The 20,582-nt window shown below is 35.8% G+C and overlaps 1 protein-coding gene across 1 annotated transcript in view; it reads right to left on the minus strand.

The window, feature by feature from the left end:
* The window catches only part of LOC135209379 (uncharacterized), a 66,169-nt gene extending 48,440 nt beyond the window's left edge, over nucleotides 1-17,729 (minus strand). Inside the window, exons 1-3 of the mRNA XM_064242079.1 lie at nucleotides 17,526-17,729; nucleotides 17,245-17,405; nucleotides 16,798-17,017 (exon numbers count right to left, since the gene is read on the minus strand). Of these exons, the coding sequence (XP_064098149.1) occupies nucleotides 16,798-17,017; nucleotides 17,245-17,405; nucleotides 17,526-17,729 (585 nt within the window). The remainder of the gene's footprint in view (nucleotides 1-16,797; nucleotides 17,018-17,244; nucleotides 17,406-17,525) is intronic.
* Between the last annotated feature and the right edge of the window lie 2,853 nt (nucleotides 17,730-20,582).

Consider the following 20,582-nt stretch of genomic DNA (forward strand, 5'->3'; position numbering starts at 1 on the left):
AAACATCTAAAGTAAAAGCCATACATCTACAGACAGAGCTCAAGGCATATACTTACAGAGCAAATGAAACCTCTCTCTCTCTCTCTCTCTCTTCTCTCTCTCTCTCTCTCTCTCTCTCTTCTGAAAACACCTAAAATAAAGCCATACACCAACAGACAGAGCTCTAGTCTTAAACTTACACAGCAAATCAAATAGGACATTTTACGTCGCAAGACCGACCATGGCCCTAACCAGAACCATTATGGACGATTTCCATCGGTGGTTTCACTCCATGATAACGGCCTAATTAAAGACTTAAAGAATTCAAGTTTGGAATTTTAAAGGAGATTGTGAACAGCGAAGTCTTGAACAGTTATGAGAGGACGTGCCTTATCTACTTGAATGAAGGAAGGAAAGTTTACAAAAGATTTAAGCAGGTTCTTTTTTTTCTGCCTTAAAGACTGGGTATTTTACAAAGCGGGATTCTTCAGGGGAAGAATCTCTCGTTCTACCGCGCACGGTGGATAATTTACATTCCCTTCCACGCTCTCTTTCAAACTTTCCTTGCGCTTAGTAACACTTCGGATGTCTAAATAATCAATTAAGTGTAGCGCCAGACCTGGCAATAATCGTATTTAAGAGGACAATAAATATCTATTGACGTCAAGTCTTCATGTTAATGCTATTACTATTTTAAGGAGCTGTGTAACCTGCTATTTCAAATACTTTTAATCAAACCTACTTATTAACTATACTAAGAATTTAATTAAGATATCTATATCATTAACTGCATACATACGAACCGAATACACACACACACATATATATATCGAGCTACAATGTCCTTTAATATCTAATTCGCTCTACCTCGGAATTAATATATTTTCATATATGCTTAACCGAAGGGGAATTTTTTCTCGATAATAGACTTGCCTCGACCTGGGCGCGAACCCATGGAGCCTTTCAAATCCAGGAACGTCAGTGAAGCTTTTACCTACTTACACACACATTATATATATATATATATATATATATATATATATATATATATATATATATATATATATATATATATATTGATATCAACTAAAAAATCTTCCCCTTCGGTACATATATGAAAAATATATCATTTGGGAGGTAAAGTGAATTTAGATATTAAAGGACATTTGTAGCTTGAATTGATATATAAATGGATCACGGTTTGATGTGATAATTATTCATAACAAAAGGCTACGTGCTGTCAAACGCTCGAATTGGCTAACATGGTAGACGGGGTTCCATATCGATTCTAATTACGAAAGCACCGAGGTCGAGGGTGATTTGTAAGGTCAGAATCGATATGAACTTATAGCGTCTCTGTTGCTGATTGGATAGCGTCACTGACTGTCCTGATTTCGTCCCCGTCCACTTGGACGGTGGTTCGATCCCATGAGGGGACGAAATTGTTATCAACTAAAAAATTCCCCTTCGGTACATATATGAAAAATATATCATTTGGGAGGTAAGTGAATTTAGATATTAAAGGACATTTGTAGCTTGAATTGATATATAAATGGATCACGGTTTGATGTGATAATTATTCATAACAAAAGGCTACGTGCTGTCAAACGCTCGAATTGGCTAACATGGTAGACGGGGTTTCATATCGATTCTAATTACGAAAGCACCGAGGTCGAGGGTGATTTGTAAGGTCAGAATCGATATGAACTTATAGCATCTCTGTTGGCTGATTGGATAGCGTCACTGACTGTCCTGATTTCGTCCCCGTCCACTTGGACGGTGGTTCGATCCATGGGGGGACGAAATTGTTATCAACTAAAAAATTCCCCTTCGGTACATATATGAAAAATATATCATTTGGGAGGTAAAGTGAATTTAGATATTAAAAGGACATTTGTAGCTTGAATTGATATAAATGGATCACGGTTCGATTTTTTTTTTGTTGATAATTATTTTCATACAAAAGGCTACGTGCTGTCAAACGCTCGATTGGCTAACATGGCGACGGGTTCCATATCGATTCTAATTACGAAAGCACCGAGGTCGAGGGTGATTTGTAGGTCAGAATCGATATGAACTTATATCGTCTCTGTTGGCTGATTGATAGCGTCACTGACTGTCCTGATTTCGTCCCCGTCCCACTTGGACGGTGGTTCGATCCCATGGGGGGACGAAATTGTTATCAACTAAAAAAATTCCCCTTCGGTTACATATATGAAATATATCATTTGGGAGTAAAGTGAATTTAGATATTAAAGGACATTTGTAGCTTGAATTGATATATATATATATATATATATATATATATATATATATATATATATATATAAGTCAGTATGTAATATACTCATATATATGTATGTATGCGCGTATATTCACATGGATTTCAGACAACGCTTGACAAACAAGGAAAAAAAAAGATTTGTTTTCTACCGCAATCGTCACCATCGGCAAAGTGAGAGAGAGAGAGAGAGAGCTTACATTAATGAATATCGAAATGAAGGTAGAAAGAGAATTATAATTTGAGGAATAAATACCTCAATAAAATCATGTAGGATCCGTGGCTAACTACCGTATCCTACAACGTCTAAAAAGAAATCCTAGCAGCATTGCTTAAAGGAGAATCCTCGCCGGATTCTCAAATCCTTGATGACCTTCTTTCAAAATCCTATTATGGGACTCAGGGTCATCAGATAGACCTGCACCTTAACCGCATTAATTGTGTCTTCTGTTCGACAGTCATCCTCCTCCTCCTCCTCCTCCTCCCCCTTGCCCCTCCTCCTTCTTCTCTTTCCTCTTCTTTGTATTCCTTGAAGGAACGAATGAGAGAGAGAAAGGGCAGGAAGGCATCGCAGATAAGAAAACTGAAGAGACCGACCCAAAGGCACGGAAATGACACATCCTCCCCACACACTCCCCCCCCCCCCCCCACCCCCCGCCACACCACCTCTCTCTCTCAATACAAAGGTTTCTTATTTTCATTTGGCCCTCGAGGGTGAAAGGGCAGCTGAAAAAGCAAATGCAAAATATCACTTGAAAGGCGGCAAAGTTCAGTGACGAGTTTTAATGGCGTTTATAAGAGTACCCGGATCAAGTACACAGGCGATTCTCCTATTTTAGCCAATTTTATGATCACCGGAGATAACCGCACCTACGAAGTCTCAAATCTGGAGGAATGGCCATTTTAAAAAAATGAATTATACTTCTCACAAAAGCACCCATATATATATAAATATATATATATATATATATATATATATATATATATATATATATATATATATTATATATATTATATATATTATATAGCGAAGTAGAGGTGGGACTCTATTAATCCAGTAAACAGCAATCTGGGTGCGAAGGGGAAGGACAATTCTTCATTCCTTTCTACTAAGTACTTTATTCATCTGCTGACGTTTCATTTTATTTTATTACGTAGCTTTGTAAATGTGACTAAACGTCTTGAAACGTCAGCAGATGAATAAAGTACTTAGAAAGGAATGAAGAATTGTCCTACCCCTTCAAACCAAATTGCTATATATAAATATATATATATATATATATATATATATATATATATCTATTTATATATATGTATATCTATATATATATATATCTATATATATATATATATTATTAAAATATATATACACATATATATAGTGTATGTATTTATATGTGCTGCATAAACATTTGCCTTTTTGTACACCTACTTCCGATTTAAACGTCTTGGTCCCCACAGTAATTTGCAGACGGAAGAAACAAAGGTGAAAGCGAAAGGTGAATGAATAATACATAAAAAAAGGGAATCTAAGATTTTAAGTGACTTATTATATAAATTTACAAGTTATCATATAAAGAAATCGATTCTTAAAATCTGTACCTAACTTCAGCCTGATAGCTTTAATAAATGTATCCAAAAGCGATGTAGTTAGGTAGGTAGGTAGTATGAGAGAGAGAGAGAGAGAGAGAGAGAGAGAGAGAGAGAGATGGCTTTTATCTCTTGATAGCCGAATGCTTTCACGTTGACCCCTCTTTTAAAATCATTCTTTATACACAGACATTTACCCGGATAAAATGTAAATGAAAAGGGATAAAGATAATCCCTTTGTTGAAGGGGTTTATCAACATGCGCAAGTTTTACTTTGAGGTGTTTCAAAAAGTTAATTACTCTTTGTAAAACACATGCACACGAAACGGATTTCATGGTATTTCCGAGGTCTTTAGTATAACTATTATTATTATTCAATCATGAACAGAAAATTGAAAAGATAATTTCACAGTGACAGTGATAATACGTATGGCTTCCTCAAATTCCAATTTTCCAAAGCATTCTTTTATACTTCATACCCAAATACGCGCACATGTGCGCATTAATATATATATTATATATATATATATATATATATATATATATATATATATATTATATATATATATAAGGAAATTGCATGAATTTGGTAATTAGACTGGGAGAGAGAGAGAGAGAGAGAGAGAGAGAGAGAGAGCGGATTAATTATCCTGCATTGCATTAGCTGGAAAGGTAAAAGTGCAAAAGTTTATTAAAATAAATAATCAATTTTGCATTTTAGTCACCAAATCCCTTATAGAGCCAGAAAAGAAGCTTACTGCACTCTACACAGCTGATACAAATAACAAAAGGTGATCTGAAACCACAACGAAAGTTTCATTACTTTACCATTCTCATTCAAGTGGTGCCTCTTCAATAAATGAAAGTTATTCTCGCAGATTTCAATTCTTCGTACCTACATAAATCTATTATCTACATTAACTTAGATACAAAAACACACACTACTTACTCAACACATATATACATACATTTATTTGTTTATATATCTATTTATTCAATTATTCATTTACCTTACAGATCTAACCACGTAAGTGTCCATTCACATGATAATAAGTTTTACGTAAGTTCATGATAAATATTCACAATAAGATTATTAAAAATTCAGAGTCTTGGGGTGGCCACACTAAAAGATGAATCCTCTAATACACCATTAATAACTACAGCAATTAGAATAACAATTGTATATTCCAAAGAGTACTTGGGAAAAATCTGACGATGTGAAAAATATAAGTTACCAATTAAATATTTACAGAGTGAAGTCTAATAAAACTATTATCTACCGTTACGTCTGCTATGAAAATAATAAAATAAATTACGCCTTGCAAAAATCACCCTTGTCCGCCTTCCATATACCCTAATAAATTTCCTTCATCAAAGTTAACACAACTCATTTTTATTAAGTATTTCAGGTGACAACTCTTCATTTAGGATATGAGTACGCAAGGATTAATTTATGTAGTTTATTACATAAATGCAGACAGACTTTTATTAACGGCTACCCTTATGTCAATCTTGTGGCTTACTCGGGGAGTAAGCCTACAAACTAATTTGTTGTTGTTGTTTATCTTGTCGGGGGGTTAGGAAAGGTCAATGGAAAAGCCTAAAAAGGTGTTTCGCGATGAATTAAAGACAAGGAATTTTAGGTTAGGTTATTTATGATTTATGTATTATTATGAAAATTTAACAGAACAGAAAGATTATTCGTAATAAAATATAGCGTATTTATTTTAATTTTCGTATATAAAACAACGAGCTATTTGACTGTAGATTTTAGCACGCGCCCTGGGTAAGCTGGAGGTTGGATCACGCCTTGTTTAATAATCACATCAATATAATGAAGATATTATTGTTGGAGCTTATTATCTTTTTAGACACGAAGTTTTGACATCTGCTGTTTAGTTTAATTTCCTTTGACTGTCTTTTCTTTGTGGTGCATATTCCAATTCCAGATCTGACGAGATTTAACAGTAATCATAACACTACAGTGATCATAACACTACAGTGATCATAACGCTATAGTAATCATAACACTATAGTAATCATAACACTATAGTAATCATACCACTATAGTGATCATAACACTACAGTGATCATATCACTATAGTAATCATAACACTATAGTAATTATAACAATATAATGATCATAACACTGTAGCAGAGGCAATAGTAGTTATGTATAATGAACTTAGAAAATACCGTAATATAGTTAAAAAAAACTCAGCAAATGAAAACAAATAAACCGTATTTATGCGAAATGTTTTATGTGGGTTACTTTTGCAAAGTTTATTAGGGACAAAATATAATCCGGAAATTCATAAAGCAGAGACGATCACCTTCATTCCCTCAACAAGGTATCAAAATATATACTAAAACATGACTAGAATGAACTACGCAGACACAGACATAATGATGTAATTGTGAAAAAGAAAAGATGCAAATCCTACGCTAAGAAATTCCAACCCTATATCCTAAAACGCTCATCCCTCACGAAATTCCATTTCTCTCCCCTCTCCCCTCTCCTCTCTTTCTCTCTTCCTCTCTTCGGTTTCTGCAATATTTATTGTCTTTCTTAGGAACGGCTTTCACCTCCCAAAAAAAGAAAGTTGGAACGAAAGTCGGGCTTCTCCATCTGTCACTACCCGGATGTTACTCTATCATTCCGAGGACTACTTCTTCTTCTTCTTCTGTAAAAGATTCTTTGGCCTTTACAGCTGACACATTTCTTATTAGTTTGAACTTTGCGATAGTATGAAACTGGGTCGTTTTGATAGATATGATACCCTTATTATTCACAAATAAAGTAAGAAGTGATTAAAATAGGCTTGGAAACAGGCGTGGGCATGATGCCTAACTGAGAACCTCTCTTATTTTTTCCAGTCTGTACAACGACCGTCCTCGTGAATGCGCAGTAAGATGACATAATATGGAAAGCGAGTAACTAATTATTACTAAAGTAATTATTACTAAGTTATAACCAATGGAAACCTAAGCTAAACAAGAACAGAAAGACAATCTACTCTTGGACAAAGGCAAAGTCAGTGGGAGCGAGAAATAAATTCGTTATGCGTCGTCATGTTTCCAGAGGGTCTTGTGGTCAGATTTGGGACAAGGAAGCACACGCTGCGCCCACTTCAAAATTCGGCAGATGCCGAGAACGAACGATGCATACATAGGACTCATCACCAACTCCTCCAAAATTCTTGCTAGCCCCGCCTACTAGACTGCCCATTAGGGTGTGTTAGTGGTGTGGCGTGACTCTTGATGAGAAGTCCAGTAAGCGGGGCTTACAAGAATTCGGGAGGAGTTGGTGATGAGTCTTACGTATGCAGCGTGCGGTGAAGCCTAGTGTAAACTCACGTTAAGAAACAGTTGTAACTTTCGCGACAATTTTGTGTCTACTCAGTAATGACTTATTTTCAGTCTCAAGTAATCTTATAACAACATATTGACTTGATGTGCAGCAAAGTTGCACTCCAGAAAAACGATTAAACTAAGATTTAGTGTTGTGCTGTTTCATATTAATCCCTCTTGACCTGCAAGAGTATATGTCCTAGCGAAGAAATAAATAAATTAAAATAAAAAAAAACAATAGATAAAAACCTTGGGGATCGGGGCAACAAATCAACTATGTGATAGCACTAAAAGAGGACTTGGGTTCTCTAATACTATTTCGGCAAGATGACCAAATATTCTGTTAAATTATTACTAAGCGTGCACCTTGTCCCCTACTGTATGTATGTATGTAAGTATGTATTATGTATGTGTATACATATATATTTTCATACTTATTTATTAATTTACTTATCTGTATATCATGGAAAGTGGTGAGGTATTGCAATGAGGCAATGAGACACTAAACATTTATTAGAAATTGCAAGGGCACCTGATAAACTGTACTTATATAAAGTCATGACCTAGTTGCTATGCAAATTAACATAAAAGATTTCAACTGACGGACAAGGGGACACTGCATTTTTCTAAGAAATTGTGTTGATAAAGAGGTTTTAACGTCAAAATACACCGCACTAATTATCCAGACAGGAATCACTGACCTCATTGCTACGCAACGTTTAACATAACAGACAGAATGAGACTAAATCTTTATTAGAAATTGAGATTAACGTCCAAATAAACTTCACTTATTATTTTTAAAGAAATCACCAACCCACTCCATACGCAAGTTATTACTGTTGACAATTTCAGTTAATCAATCAAGTCAGTGTCCTGACAACTACCAAACGAAAAGATCTATCACTTACGGATAGACTGACCATTGTAAGCTGCCAGGATAAATCACTTTCCGATGCACAACCATTCATATTTAAACTTAGTGCTCTCTAAATTACGGAAGCTTGCATATTTGAAAATGGAGCAATGTTCGCCTTCTGGATGTCAAGCAGACGTGGGAATCGACGAGGAAGGTGTCCAGCAAATATGGTTTCCAGGTGGCAACAATCCTAGCTTTATATTTTGCTGTTGTTAAGGAGGATGGGTGGAGAGAGAGAGAGAGAGAGAGAGAGAGAGAGAGAGAGAGAGAGAGAGTAGACGGTAAATTTCTGCAGCCGGTATCATTGAAAATAATCGTGATTGGTGGATGCTATCCATCAGAATTTTAAATCCAAGTGCATCGACCAATCAGAAACGAGGTAGAAGCTTTAAGGATATCAGCTGCGGATGTTTACCGTCAACTCCAAATACTCGTAAACTTTTGTATTTGTTCATTAATCATGTCCAAACGTTCCACTTCGTTAATCTCTCTCTCTCTCTCTTTTTCCTTAAACTAAGAGATGCGCATGAGTGCCCATGTCAAGGTCGGTAACTAATACATATATTACGATAATTTACCGTAAATACCGTTAAAAAATAGCCGAACATGATTCAGAAATCATAACAAATTAACATTTACACTTGTAAGCATTGTAATAGTCGCATGAGAACAGGCACAAAACAAAGTCCTTCCATTGCTAATCCATTCACTCTCTTAGATTTCAGGCCCCGTATGACAAAATATTCTCAGAAGATTCTCAGAAGGCCAACTCAAACATTTCTTTTACCACCAACATACTATACTTTATACTACTATATCCCTCGGGATATTACGGAAAGATGTTGGAAAATTCTTCTTGTTTCACGTCACTGAATCATGATATTCAGATCATCACTTTCTATAGCCGCAGTTCTTCTAATGCATGGGAGGCATAAAGCAAAATGTTATTTGTTTCTCTACCAATACCTACGCTCACTCGTATAAGCTCTTCTGTCAAAACTTACTGTGCCTCTCTCTTAACTAAGGCAGTATGAAGAATATGCTCATATCAGCTAAGAGACTTCCCAATGTCTGAAAAAATGGAACTTCGAAACCATGTAGCAATTGTTACTCTGTCAAATACTTCTTTTTATTCGAATGACATATTGGACATCTGAAAACTTGCCTCATGAATAATAACTGAGACAGCTTTTCTATAAAATCATAAATATAATTACACTCTCAGTTAAGCATACTTTGAAACGTGAGAAGAATATGATTTAAAAGAATAATTCTAAATTGGGAGAAAAACAAATAAATTTACTGACAGCCATCCACCAGAGTAAATCTAAAAGAATTATCATAAGTAATAATTGCAAAAGTTAACCAAGTATTCCTTAAACTTGCTACAGACCATAGGCGTCAGACGAGAAGTAGAATGGGTCACAATGTGGCTTGATGAGCCCGCAGAACGAATCATTCGTAATTGCACTTCTGCTTCGTTCTGATCCCTGAACAAAAACCATTCTTTTAGAGCGCTTGTTTACCACGAGAACAAACCGACTTCGCAGTATGAAGCTTTCAGAGTTTGCTGTACTTTGAGTATTAATTTGGAAACGTTTCGAAAAACAATTTACAGAGATGCAGCGTTCAAGGATGGAAAAATAAAATTGTTCATTGTTGGCAATTCTTTTGATGATTTTCCTGTCAAAACAACGCACAAAACATTTCACGATACGATAGACCTGTAATATGAAAAAAAAAGAAAAAACTTTTATTAAACGAATTAAAAGTTTGTTTTATGCTCGGAGGAAGAACGGCGTATTAAAAGAATAATTCGTTAACTTTGGTAGCCTTATTTCAAAAGAGTTACTCTAAAATAATGGCAAAGAGGATCTACTCCAATCAGTTATTGAACACAAACATCACAGGGTGTGACTAAGCTTCCTTGAGGTACAAGTAAACAGGACAATGGTAATGTCAGCACGAGTTGTTTATAAGCTGCAAAGTAAACTAAAACGTAAGAATTCAATTAAACTGTCGTTCGACGGAAATTAGAAAAATGGTGAGCTATCTTTTCAATTTTAGATTTCCGACACAGCACAATCTCCAAACACTTGCTGCAAGTATTTCAATAAATATATTGAAATGTATCATAAATTTTTTAATATATGTACTTACATATGTACATTATAAATAAAAACATTGATATATACAATATACATATATATTTATTCATGTATAAAGAAATACATTATATACCGGCCTCATAATGTTTGTTTGTTTCTGTGTCCTGACAGGTCATCCAAGGTTCAATAGTCAGTGATGCAACAGAATCGAATTAATCGAACAACAGCAACAACAACAACAAAAACAACAACAATTCACAAGAACAACAATAATGGACAACAGGTACATAGAATGGAAAGTCTCGAGATGAAATATAATGACTGATATACTATCAGTATTATTTCTACTGATATACTGTCATTAATAGATTGACTTATACCTACCAACAGAGATATATCTCCTGACATACTATCAATTGCCAGTGGCTAAGGGGGTGGCACCTGGTCATGTGCCCCCCGCCCCCCATGGATATGAATAATAGAACAATGTTTTTTTTTAATAAATCATTATTAGTAGCAAATAGTTGCTTAATTATTATTTCAATAACAACTGTACTACAACAACAACTATTACTATGTGTATGTGTGTACACTGTGTGTACATGTTACATATGTATATGATAATCCTAAGTGGCGCCCCCCATCAAAGATTTCTAGATCCGCCACTGTCTGTTACATGGTGTATATATGAGTAGGTGGTGAATAAATCAGTTATTTTTCGTTACATTCCCAAGTACTTTGAAATAATTCGATCAATTACTCTTGTGTCCTACAAGCGATGTGTATAACCAAGAACACGCTGAACTAACGGCACACGAATACAAAATATGAACACACCTAAATTCGAACTGCAATGTTGCAGTACAAGCTTTTAATCACTACCACTTTACCCAAGGACGATGGTCCCCTCTATTTTTTTTTCCATTTCGCCGTAAATATGCCACCTGTAAACGAGAGAGAGAGAGAGAGAGAGAGAGAGAGGAGAGAGAGAGAGAGAAATTAAAGGGTCGTAAACTGTAAATGGTAATAATCAACCAAAGCGCCCTCCTACCTTTAAGTAAACATTAAAACATTATCTGAAATCCATTTCGTAAATGAGGTTCATGCAGGGAGTGAATGGCTATGTCGGATATTTGCCTGCTTAGAATATATGAAATGAACTTAAAATAACGGTTTTTTATATTTGTATAATTGTTTTACTGATCATCATTATTCATTAATATACTACCTTCCTCGTGCAGAATCGATTACCCATTTGAGATTTCGGACGAATAAAGACAAGTGTCACTTAACCTTCCATCTTTACAAAGAGAGGGTTGCTGCGTCGATATGGTTAATTTCAACCCTTCTTCCTCCTTTTTTCTCCCTTTCTTTCTTTCTTCGGCCCTGGGCTAACTGGGGGCAACTAGGTTTCTCGCCCAAACCGTCCTTTGGGCTTCAAAATAAAATCATGAACGAAAACGGTAAACAGGCTTTTGAGACATCCTTCAATTAAATGTCAAACATCTTCAACGCGTATCTTTAAATTACCCTCATATCTATGGCAGCCTTACCCTCCACTCTCTCTCTCTCTCTCTCTCTCTCTCTCTCATCCCCCCTCCCTCCCCTATCTCTCTCTCTCTCCGTCGCAAAAGAATCTGATGACGACCCATTTCTTTAGTCCTGCCGCAGTCTCATTATATCCACCGCCATTGAAGAGATCCTTTTAATCCTTTTATGAGATAAGTGGAACACAATTACCAGCCGAGATTCCTACGAGCCTGCTCTTCGTTCCTCTGGAAATAGTTCCTCTTTCCTCTTGGAAGTTCCTCCTCTCCCACCCGTCCCCCTACCCTTCAAATGCACCCATACCGGTCTCCCCCTTTTACCTCTCTCTCTCTCTCTCTCTCTCTCTCTCTCTCTCTCTCTCTCTCTCTCTCTCTCTCCTTTTACAAGTCCTTGTACCATTATATTGAGGCCAATTTTTTCTACCACGAGAAATTGTTAAAAGAAGAAGCGATTTCAACTCGAATGGTCTTGATTACACACGTATGTAACTCGCTTCTTAACATTGTAAGAGATAACTGGATGGTGTAGAATTTCATTTCTAGTTGAGGTAAAAGAAGTTGAAAAGAGATATAATATGTTTATACATATACATACATACATACATATACGTATATGTATACACACACACACACACACATATATATATATATATATATGTGTGTGTGTGTGTGTGTATTTATACCAAGAGATCCATCCACAGTAAAGCCTATTTTGATCACTCCCGCTGATAATCCTTCTATAATCCTTGTAAACGTTGGTTGAAGGAAAACTTTATCAGTGACATCTGAATCCCATGCGCCCTTTGAGATGTTCATTACCTGTCTCTGTTTAATCAAAGCCCTTTCTATATAAGTTTATATATGTATGTACATACATGCATACAACTCTACACACACACACACACATATATATATATATATATATATATTATATATATATATATATATATATATACATATATATATATATATATATATATATATATATATGTGTGTGTGTGTGTGTATGTGTGTGTGTACTGTACACACACACACACACACACTATAATATATATATATATATATATATATATATATATGCATAGTACAAACATAGATACACACACACACATCACACACACACACACACACACACACACACACATATATATATATATATATATATATATATATATATATATATGTGTGTGTGTGTGTGTATGTGTGTGTTAAATTTAAATAACAATCTTTTAATCAAACGAACGCAACACGATTATTTATTATAAAATAAATAATGGTGCTCAAGAACTGTTGACGGTTCTGTTAACCATAATCTATGACAACCGATAAAGCATTATGTATTAATATTTATATTATTGTATTTCACTTACATAAATACAGCAACATTATCCTACAAAGTTAAAAAAAAATACTATAACACTGATATTAAGACTCCATGAAGACCCTAAACCCAGATATTAGGGCACCTACGAGACCCGTAAGTCTTATAAGTTTACAGGTAAAAAACGCGAAAAGGGTAATTGCAATATTCAGAGGAAAATTGGTCTCGCAGAGAATAAAAGAATTATAATAACCGTTTTCCTGAACCAAGTAAAAATAGTTAAGAACGTAATAATCATCTGAAACCCATCTAACTAAAACAGAATTTATCAGTGATAAAACTATCACAAACGAGACCGCGTGCAAATACGTCTGCAGATGATTAAAAAATTCTATTTCCTAAGTTCGAGGATTTTGGATAATATATTAATTAAACAAACGCTAAGGAAATCGGCGAGATTAACAAGCAAACTCCCCAAAATGAAGTGACGTTAAACAAAAATTCAAGCTTCATATAAATATAGAATGTTGCATTAACATTAGCGTAGCCTGTAGTATTTATAGTCACTGCTGCCTAAACACATTCTAAAAAAACAGATCAAAATACAATCTCTACAAAAAGGCAATTTATTATACATAAAACCAAATTAAGCAGACTGAAGTAAAACTTGTTAAATCGGGCTAATGGCAATTTTCAAACATTCTTCTCAGTTTCATTTTCAAAGTATTAAACAAACCAAAATACATTTTTTTTTTTTACAAAACTGCAACCTACTGAACATGTACATCAAATTAAGCAAAATAAAGTAAAACTTGTTGTTGTATCAAGAGAATCGCCATTTTCAAAAGTTCTTCACAGTTTCATTTTGAAAGTATTAAATAAACCAGAATACAATCTCTTTGTAAAATATGAAGCCTACTGAATACATACATTAAATTAAGCAAACTAAAGGTAAACTTCTTCTCGTTTCATTTTCAAAGAGAGCCAGCACGATCTGGAAACACTACTACGCGTCGCATTTATCCAGGGAAAAGATAACAGGAGAAGCCCATCAATATTCAGAGTAATACAACGGATTAACACTTTACTGTATTCATGGAATTTCATGCGCACAGTGAGACACTGCTTTTATTCAATATCAGCTGAAAGGGGATATTTTCCCACCAACAGACTAAAGCGAGAGCAGGAGGAGGAGGAGGAGGAGGAGGAGGAGGAAGAGATTGAGTATGCATGGGCTATTATCTCAATCTACACGCCTTCGATATAAAGGGGAGGAGGGATTTTCAAAAATCCTATATTGCTATTCCAATAAACGCTTATCCTCGGCGACTCTTCTCTCTCTCTCTCTCTCTCTCTCTCTCTCTCTCTCTCTCTCTCTGATTATACACACACACACACACACACACATATATATAATATATATATATATATATATAATAATAATTATAATATATATATATGTGTGTGTGTATGTATATATATATATATATATATATATATATATATATATATATATATATATATATATATATATATATATATATATATATATATATATATATGTATATATATATCACGCGTCATTTTCTGCTGCTTGCATTTTCGTCTCATATTCAAATTCTTGATCAAAGTACATGTAAAATAAAAGAGAATTACAAGATGGGTTGTAAATCAGTTCAAATTCAGGTGACAGTGCCAGAGGAAAATTAGTTCGAATTCGTTTCGCTGTCAAATTAATCATAAACACTCCCAGGAGCTCGCTCGTGATAGAAACAACAGCTTAGTGTTAAAATAAATCAGTTTAGATTCGTCTCGCTTGTCATTATAGTTCACACCCTTTCCTTCATTCAGAGACCTCTTCTCAGGTCACAGCGAGTACAATAGAACGCCATTAGGACCCTCCTTTGGCATTCCCTCAGGATTCACTAACAAGGATTAGCGCCGATCGCAATATCTTTGATAACGCCTACATCACCCCGTAACGACGTCCTTCAGACAAGGCCAGGAGGCTGACCGTCCCTCAAGTCTATTGTGAGAGTCCCTGTCTAATTCCATATAATCACCTTTAACTATAATCAAGCGCCTCACGCCTTGCCTTAAGGCCCCCATACACTGAACGATTGTTTGAACGACTGTCTGTATCGTTTGCACACGGGCTTGTCTGAATGCAAAAGTGGGCGGAGCTTCGTGTCTGAATGATCTCATCGGGAATCTACCATGACCAGGTTGCTGGCTTGCCACTTAAGTCTGTCATACGCAGATCGTTCAATGTATGGGTTTGTCTGCCGATATAACGCTATCGCACGCGTCTCTTCTAGAGATGATGCCATGTCTTCTCGAGATAAAATCTTTGTTCTGACTGAAATCGGTGCAGAGATCGTTCAAACGGTATAAATAGTGTGTGGGGGTCGATAACGACAATCGTTCAGACAATCGTTCAGTGTAACAAGGCCTTGCAGTGTAAGGGGCTTTAACTCTTATTATAGCCACCTGCATTTGGTCAAAACACATAAAATGGGAGATGGATTTGAATTTCAAACAGCTTCTTCTTCAATTGTATCAATTCCCTTAGGGTTGTGATACCCTCATAAACACCTACCTACGCTTTTGCGACCACCCCTTTTTGACCCATCTTGCCTTTTCGCACCTATACTTGCCACAAGCTAAGTTGGCGGTGATGGCCCGCCCACTTCATTAGTTCGAGTCCTCATCCGTATTTTCATAGAAAATATTTTGATATGATATAATCCTCTTTCCATTTCCTGTGTAAAAGTTTAATTATTGGAGAACTAGTTAGAAATTCTTTCACAGAATTAAAATGTCATTCGTAGTAGGAAAAAAGAATTTATATATATTACAGGAAATCGAAGCTGAAGACAAAAAATTATTGTCTAATGTAAACAATTCGTTATTTCAAGGCATTATGTTCTAGTATATGAATTGAATAAAAACAAATACAAGCCATGTTTCATAATAACTTATATACTGTCGATTGCATACCTATAAATATGCTATATGATTATATGAATCGTATGACACCACAAAATATGCATGATGGCAGTGGGGAGGTGAAATGTCCTGATAAGTAGCCACTCAGTGATCAGCTGATTCTGACGGCTCGATCATTGTAGACAACTTGACTGAGTAAGTCAGTGTTGTCATCTTTATATTTTGCTACAGTTTCGGTGTGTTATAGCCCAGTCTAACAATCCTTCAGATCGGAAACTTGCTGCAAATATATGTAAACATATTTAGGTAAAATATATTTGATACATCAAACATTTAATTGACTCAACAAAAGAAAACAAATTGAATCATCATTGGATACATCAAACAATACCTCAATATAACAAATTCATTCGTCACTGGTACTTTAAACATTCCATTTAAGTACAGCAATTACTTCAATCATCGCTTTCTGACTCCTCACTGTCACTGGTGATGTCTATAATCAATTTGTTTCAGTTAGATGATCACATGCTAGATCACTTCTTCTATAAATATCCTACACTTCTCTTGTGTGACAAATACATGACCTCCAGTCCTCTGTGGTTAATATCTATTGCACGTTTAGTTATATGTTCCATATTTGTCAAAGTCTGATTTTAATTTGAATTGCATTTCTTAACCTCATGTTTTATTTGTGCCCAAATGAATTCTGTGAGGTTGAATTCGCAATGATAGGAGGTAGTCTAAGAACGTACCTCATGGCCAGCATCTCGAGTGATTTTGTCAATTTCGTACTCCTGTAGGTACTTGTGCTGCTTTACCACATCAAGAAGTTCGCATTTGGTAAAAGAAGGGTCATGAGCTATATTGTGTTTGGTTAACCAGGAGACGATTTCCGCTTTCTTTGAACTGCTGACAGGTGCTTTGTTTGATATTTTGGAATGATTTGAAGCATTACCTAAGCCAATGAGACACCTAACTGGAATGTTTGCCAGGAAACTTGTATGATTCATACTATCATGGTAATCGCCCTTATTACCATTATTCGATCGAAAAATGAGCAATCCTCCAGGTACGAATCCATTTCTCCCTCAGCATGCACTATGATAAATCTAGCTCCTTTTCCCGTTTTCATTTATGGACCAACAATTCCATCGGGTAATGTCCAACATTTGTTCACACACTCGTTTTGATTGACCCACGTTTCATCCACGTATATTTCTGGCCTTGAAGTGTCGAATTTTCTGTTTTCATCTATAAGCCTTGGATATTTATTTCTTGCAAGAACAATATCGTTCCTCTCCACTAACAACTTCCTGTCACTTTCAACCTTTTTATAGCGAAACCCAAGTTCCTTAACAAGCTTGAGAAGGGACGTATAAACATCAGGGAAAGTCACAGGTGGCGCCTTCGCCTTTTCCAGTCATTTCTCGATTGTTGGAATTCCACCTCTTTCGTAGAAAGCCATTATCTCCCGACGTACACGAGCTTTATCAAAATTATCCAAAGCTCCCGTTACTGGTGATGTTCTGGTCCTAGGGGGTGGGGAGTACATTTCTCCACGCTTGTGTTGTTGCTTTATTCGCTGAATGGAGCGGACAGATATTCCCGTTGCAGCAGCAGTCCTTTTCAAAATATCATCTTCGCATTCCTGATCATGTTGCTCACGGAGACAGCTGAAGACCATTACGATGATTCTCGTCTGGCTCATTATCCGTCCAAGACACTCCTCCTTTATACCTCAGTGTATGTATATCTCGGAATGGTAACTGTGCTGGCAGCTGTTCCTTTTTATTCTAGGTTAGCTCGGTTAACTACTGCGTTTGAAATTCCCTCCAATTTCAGTAACTGGCTATTTAAGTGAGCATTTTGCCTCCCTACATACGACGCATGTCTTTTAAGCATTAAACATGTTATCTGGACACTGAGACTACTATATTCATTTTAAATAGCACCTCCGTATTTAAACGACTTAGATGATTGACATGATTTTGACCTATCTTTTATATATTTACCGCATTCTGAAGATAAATGAAGCAAACTGCATTCGAAAATGTGTAAAATCCTTGACTTTGACAATTTGAATTATAATGTAATCATAGTATGCTCAAATTAATCAGACGTGTTAATAATTTGACGTAGTTTTTTTCTTTTCTTTAAAGACTATAATTGACTGCTACAGGAAAAACAACTCGAATTAGTAATTGCAAGCGCATTCAACACATTCAAATGAATAGCCACACGAACAGTTGCTGTATTCCAATCACCACCTTCGCTTAAAAGGGGGCGGGGCATCACCGCCATCTTAGCGTAGGGCAACTATAGTAACTCCTTTTATGATAGACAATACAGACATGATATACTGTTGAAATACTGTTTTTTTTTTTTAGCACTAACTGAGGATTAAGAAGGTTTGTGTGGAAGATTTGAACAATGCCAGCTGACCATCAAATACATCCAAGATGGCGACCTCACTGACAGGGATTTAAGCACCCCTGGTTGCCCTAGAAAGGCAGTTAGGTAGGAAGCCTTGTCACGATACCCTAAATCTCTGGACCTTATAGTTGTCCATAACGAGCTGAGACTTGATCAAGAGGCCCAGCACTGCACTCAGTTGGTTTGGTGCCTTATAAGCAGATTTAAACAAAAAGTCAACAAGTCCTTCTTGGACTTACACTAAAAACGAGCTTTTCTCTATACCTCATTCCATACCACTCGCTACGGCCATGCGTGACCAGACTACTCCAGTCTCGACCTACCTACTCCATTCACTGATAGCGTGAAGATATCAAGTTCCCCAACGACGAATAATATATATATATATATATATATATATATATATATATATATATATATATATATATATATATATATATATGTAACATAAAGAGGGGGATATATTTTAAATGATATATAATGTGATGTGCTATGACGTTTCTTAGAATGTGGAGAATCAGCAATTTAACTTCCTTGGATACAAAGTGTCCGAGCGACAGCTTAGGAATGCTTACGCATCTTTTTTTGAGGTGGTGTGATCAAGACTGCTGTCTTAAGGGAATCAGTGCCTTCGTCCTGTCGCCATGAGAGCTTGGTGACTTTTAAACTGGATTCAAGCGGTTACCTGGGGCGTGAACATCGTGAACATTGTTCGTACGTAAGTGTGCGAGCCTTTTCCTCCTACATAATGAATGTAGGCTTATCATGGCCTCTGCCAAAGTAGTTTTGTTGAGTGACAGAGCGTACTGGCTGAATGGGTGAGCGTTATTATATCTATTTTGGCCAAAGTGTGGCTAGATTGTATTTGAATATTTATTTCAGAGATGTTCTGTTTATTGATCTTTGTTTATGCTTTTGCGCTTACCAGAGTGTTCTCCTGTCTTCTAACAGGCGTTTCTGGTAGAGGGAACTATTCTAGAAGAGGGGAACTATTTTCTGGAGAAGAGTGGGGATTATTCATTGGAGAAATGGTGTATTGGCTAATTGAGGCGTCCAGTGCTAAAACCCACACTCGCCACAAATTTGAGAAATGCATTCTATCGTACACCTGGAATCCCCTTGTTTCCTCTTTCGAATGGTGTAAGTGAGTGTACATTTTGATGATGAAAATATGGTTCAATTTTGCATTATATAAACTGTACTTTTGTAAACTTCAGCATTAATTTTGCTCATCAGTTTTACAATCATATTTTTGGGGCCCTAAACAAACCAAAAATTCAAACCTGAATAAAATATCTTGAAAAATAAAAGAGTTATGGCCTTTTTAAATTTAAACATTTAAAGGCCTTTTTTCTCTATTTTTTTAAAATGTGGTGAGTGTGGGTTTTAGTGCTGGACGCCTCAATTACTGTCTTGACTGTGCCTAGCTATTATGGCTAAACTAATGTTTGTGTTAGATAAATTACCGAGGGTTATCTGAGTTATTTGGACTTTGAGTTAACATTCCATTTAATCATTCTGTTGAGAATCTGAGCTATTCAGTTAATACTTTGCTTTTAAATAAATGCATATTTTTGTAATTTACGACTCTGATTTGATGACCTAGATAATGGAGGGGAGGTATGTCGAGAGAGAGAGAGAGAGAGAGAGAGAGAGAGAGAGAGAGAGAGAGAGAGAAAATGTTACCAGTTTTCTTTGGCCGCTCTTGGCCTATCGCTACCTTTTAAAATGAGAACGAGATTACCATCTCGTTATTATATATATATAATATATATATATATATATATATATATATATATATATATATATATATATACACACACACGCACAATATCAAGGCGGAACATTGAAAAATTACAGCAAACCGATTTTACACGAGGTGGAAAAAAGCATGACCAATATTTCAGCGAGATACTTTCACAAAGCAGGCAAGGTGCCGAGGATAAATGGACTGGCAGAGCAATAACAGTAAGTATGCAAGCAATTTATTGACGCTAATTATACAGGAGTGGTTCGTGACTTTAATGAAAGCATAAGCTGCTTAAAAGCCCAAACAAAAATCTCTTCATGGACGCGCCAATGAACTTCATCACATTTCCCACCT

The sequence above is a fragment of the Macrobrachium nipponense genome, chromosome 11, assembly GCF_015104395.2.
Source record: "Macrobrachium nipponense isolate FS-2020 chromosome 11, ASM1510439v2, whole genome shotgun sequence".
Lineage (NCBI taxonomy): Eukaryota > Metazoa > Arthropoda > Malacostraca > Decapoda > Palaemonidae > Macrobrachium > Macrobrachium nipponense.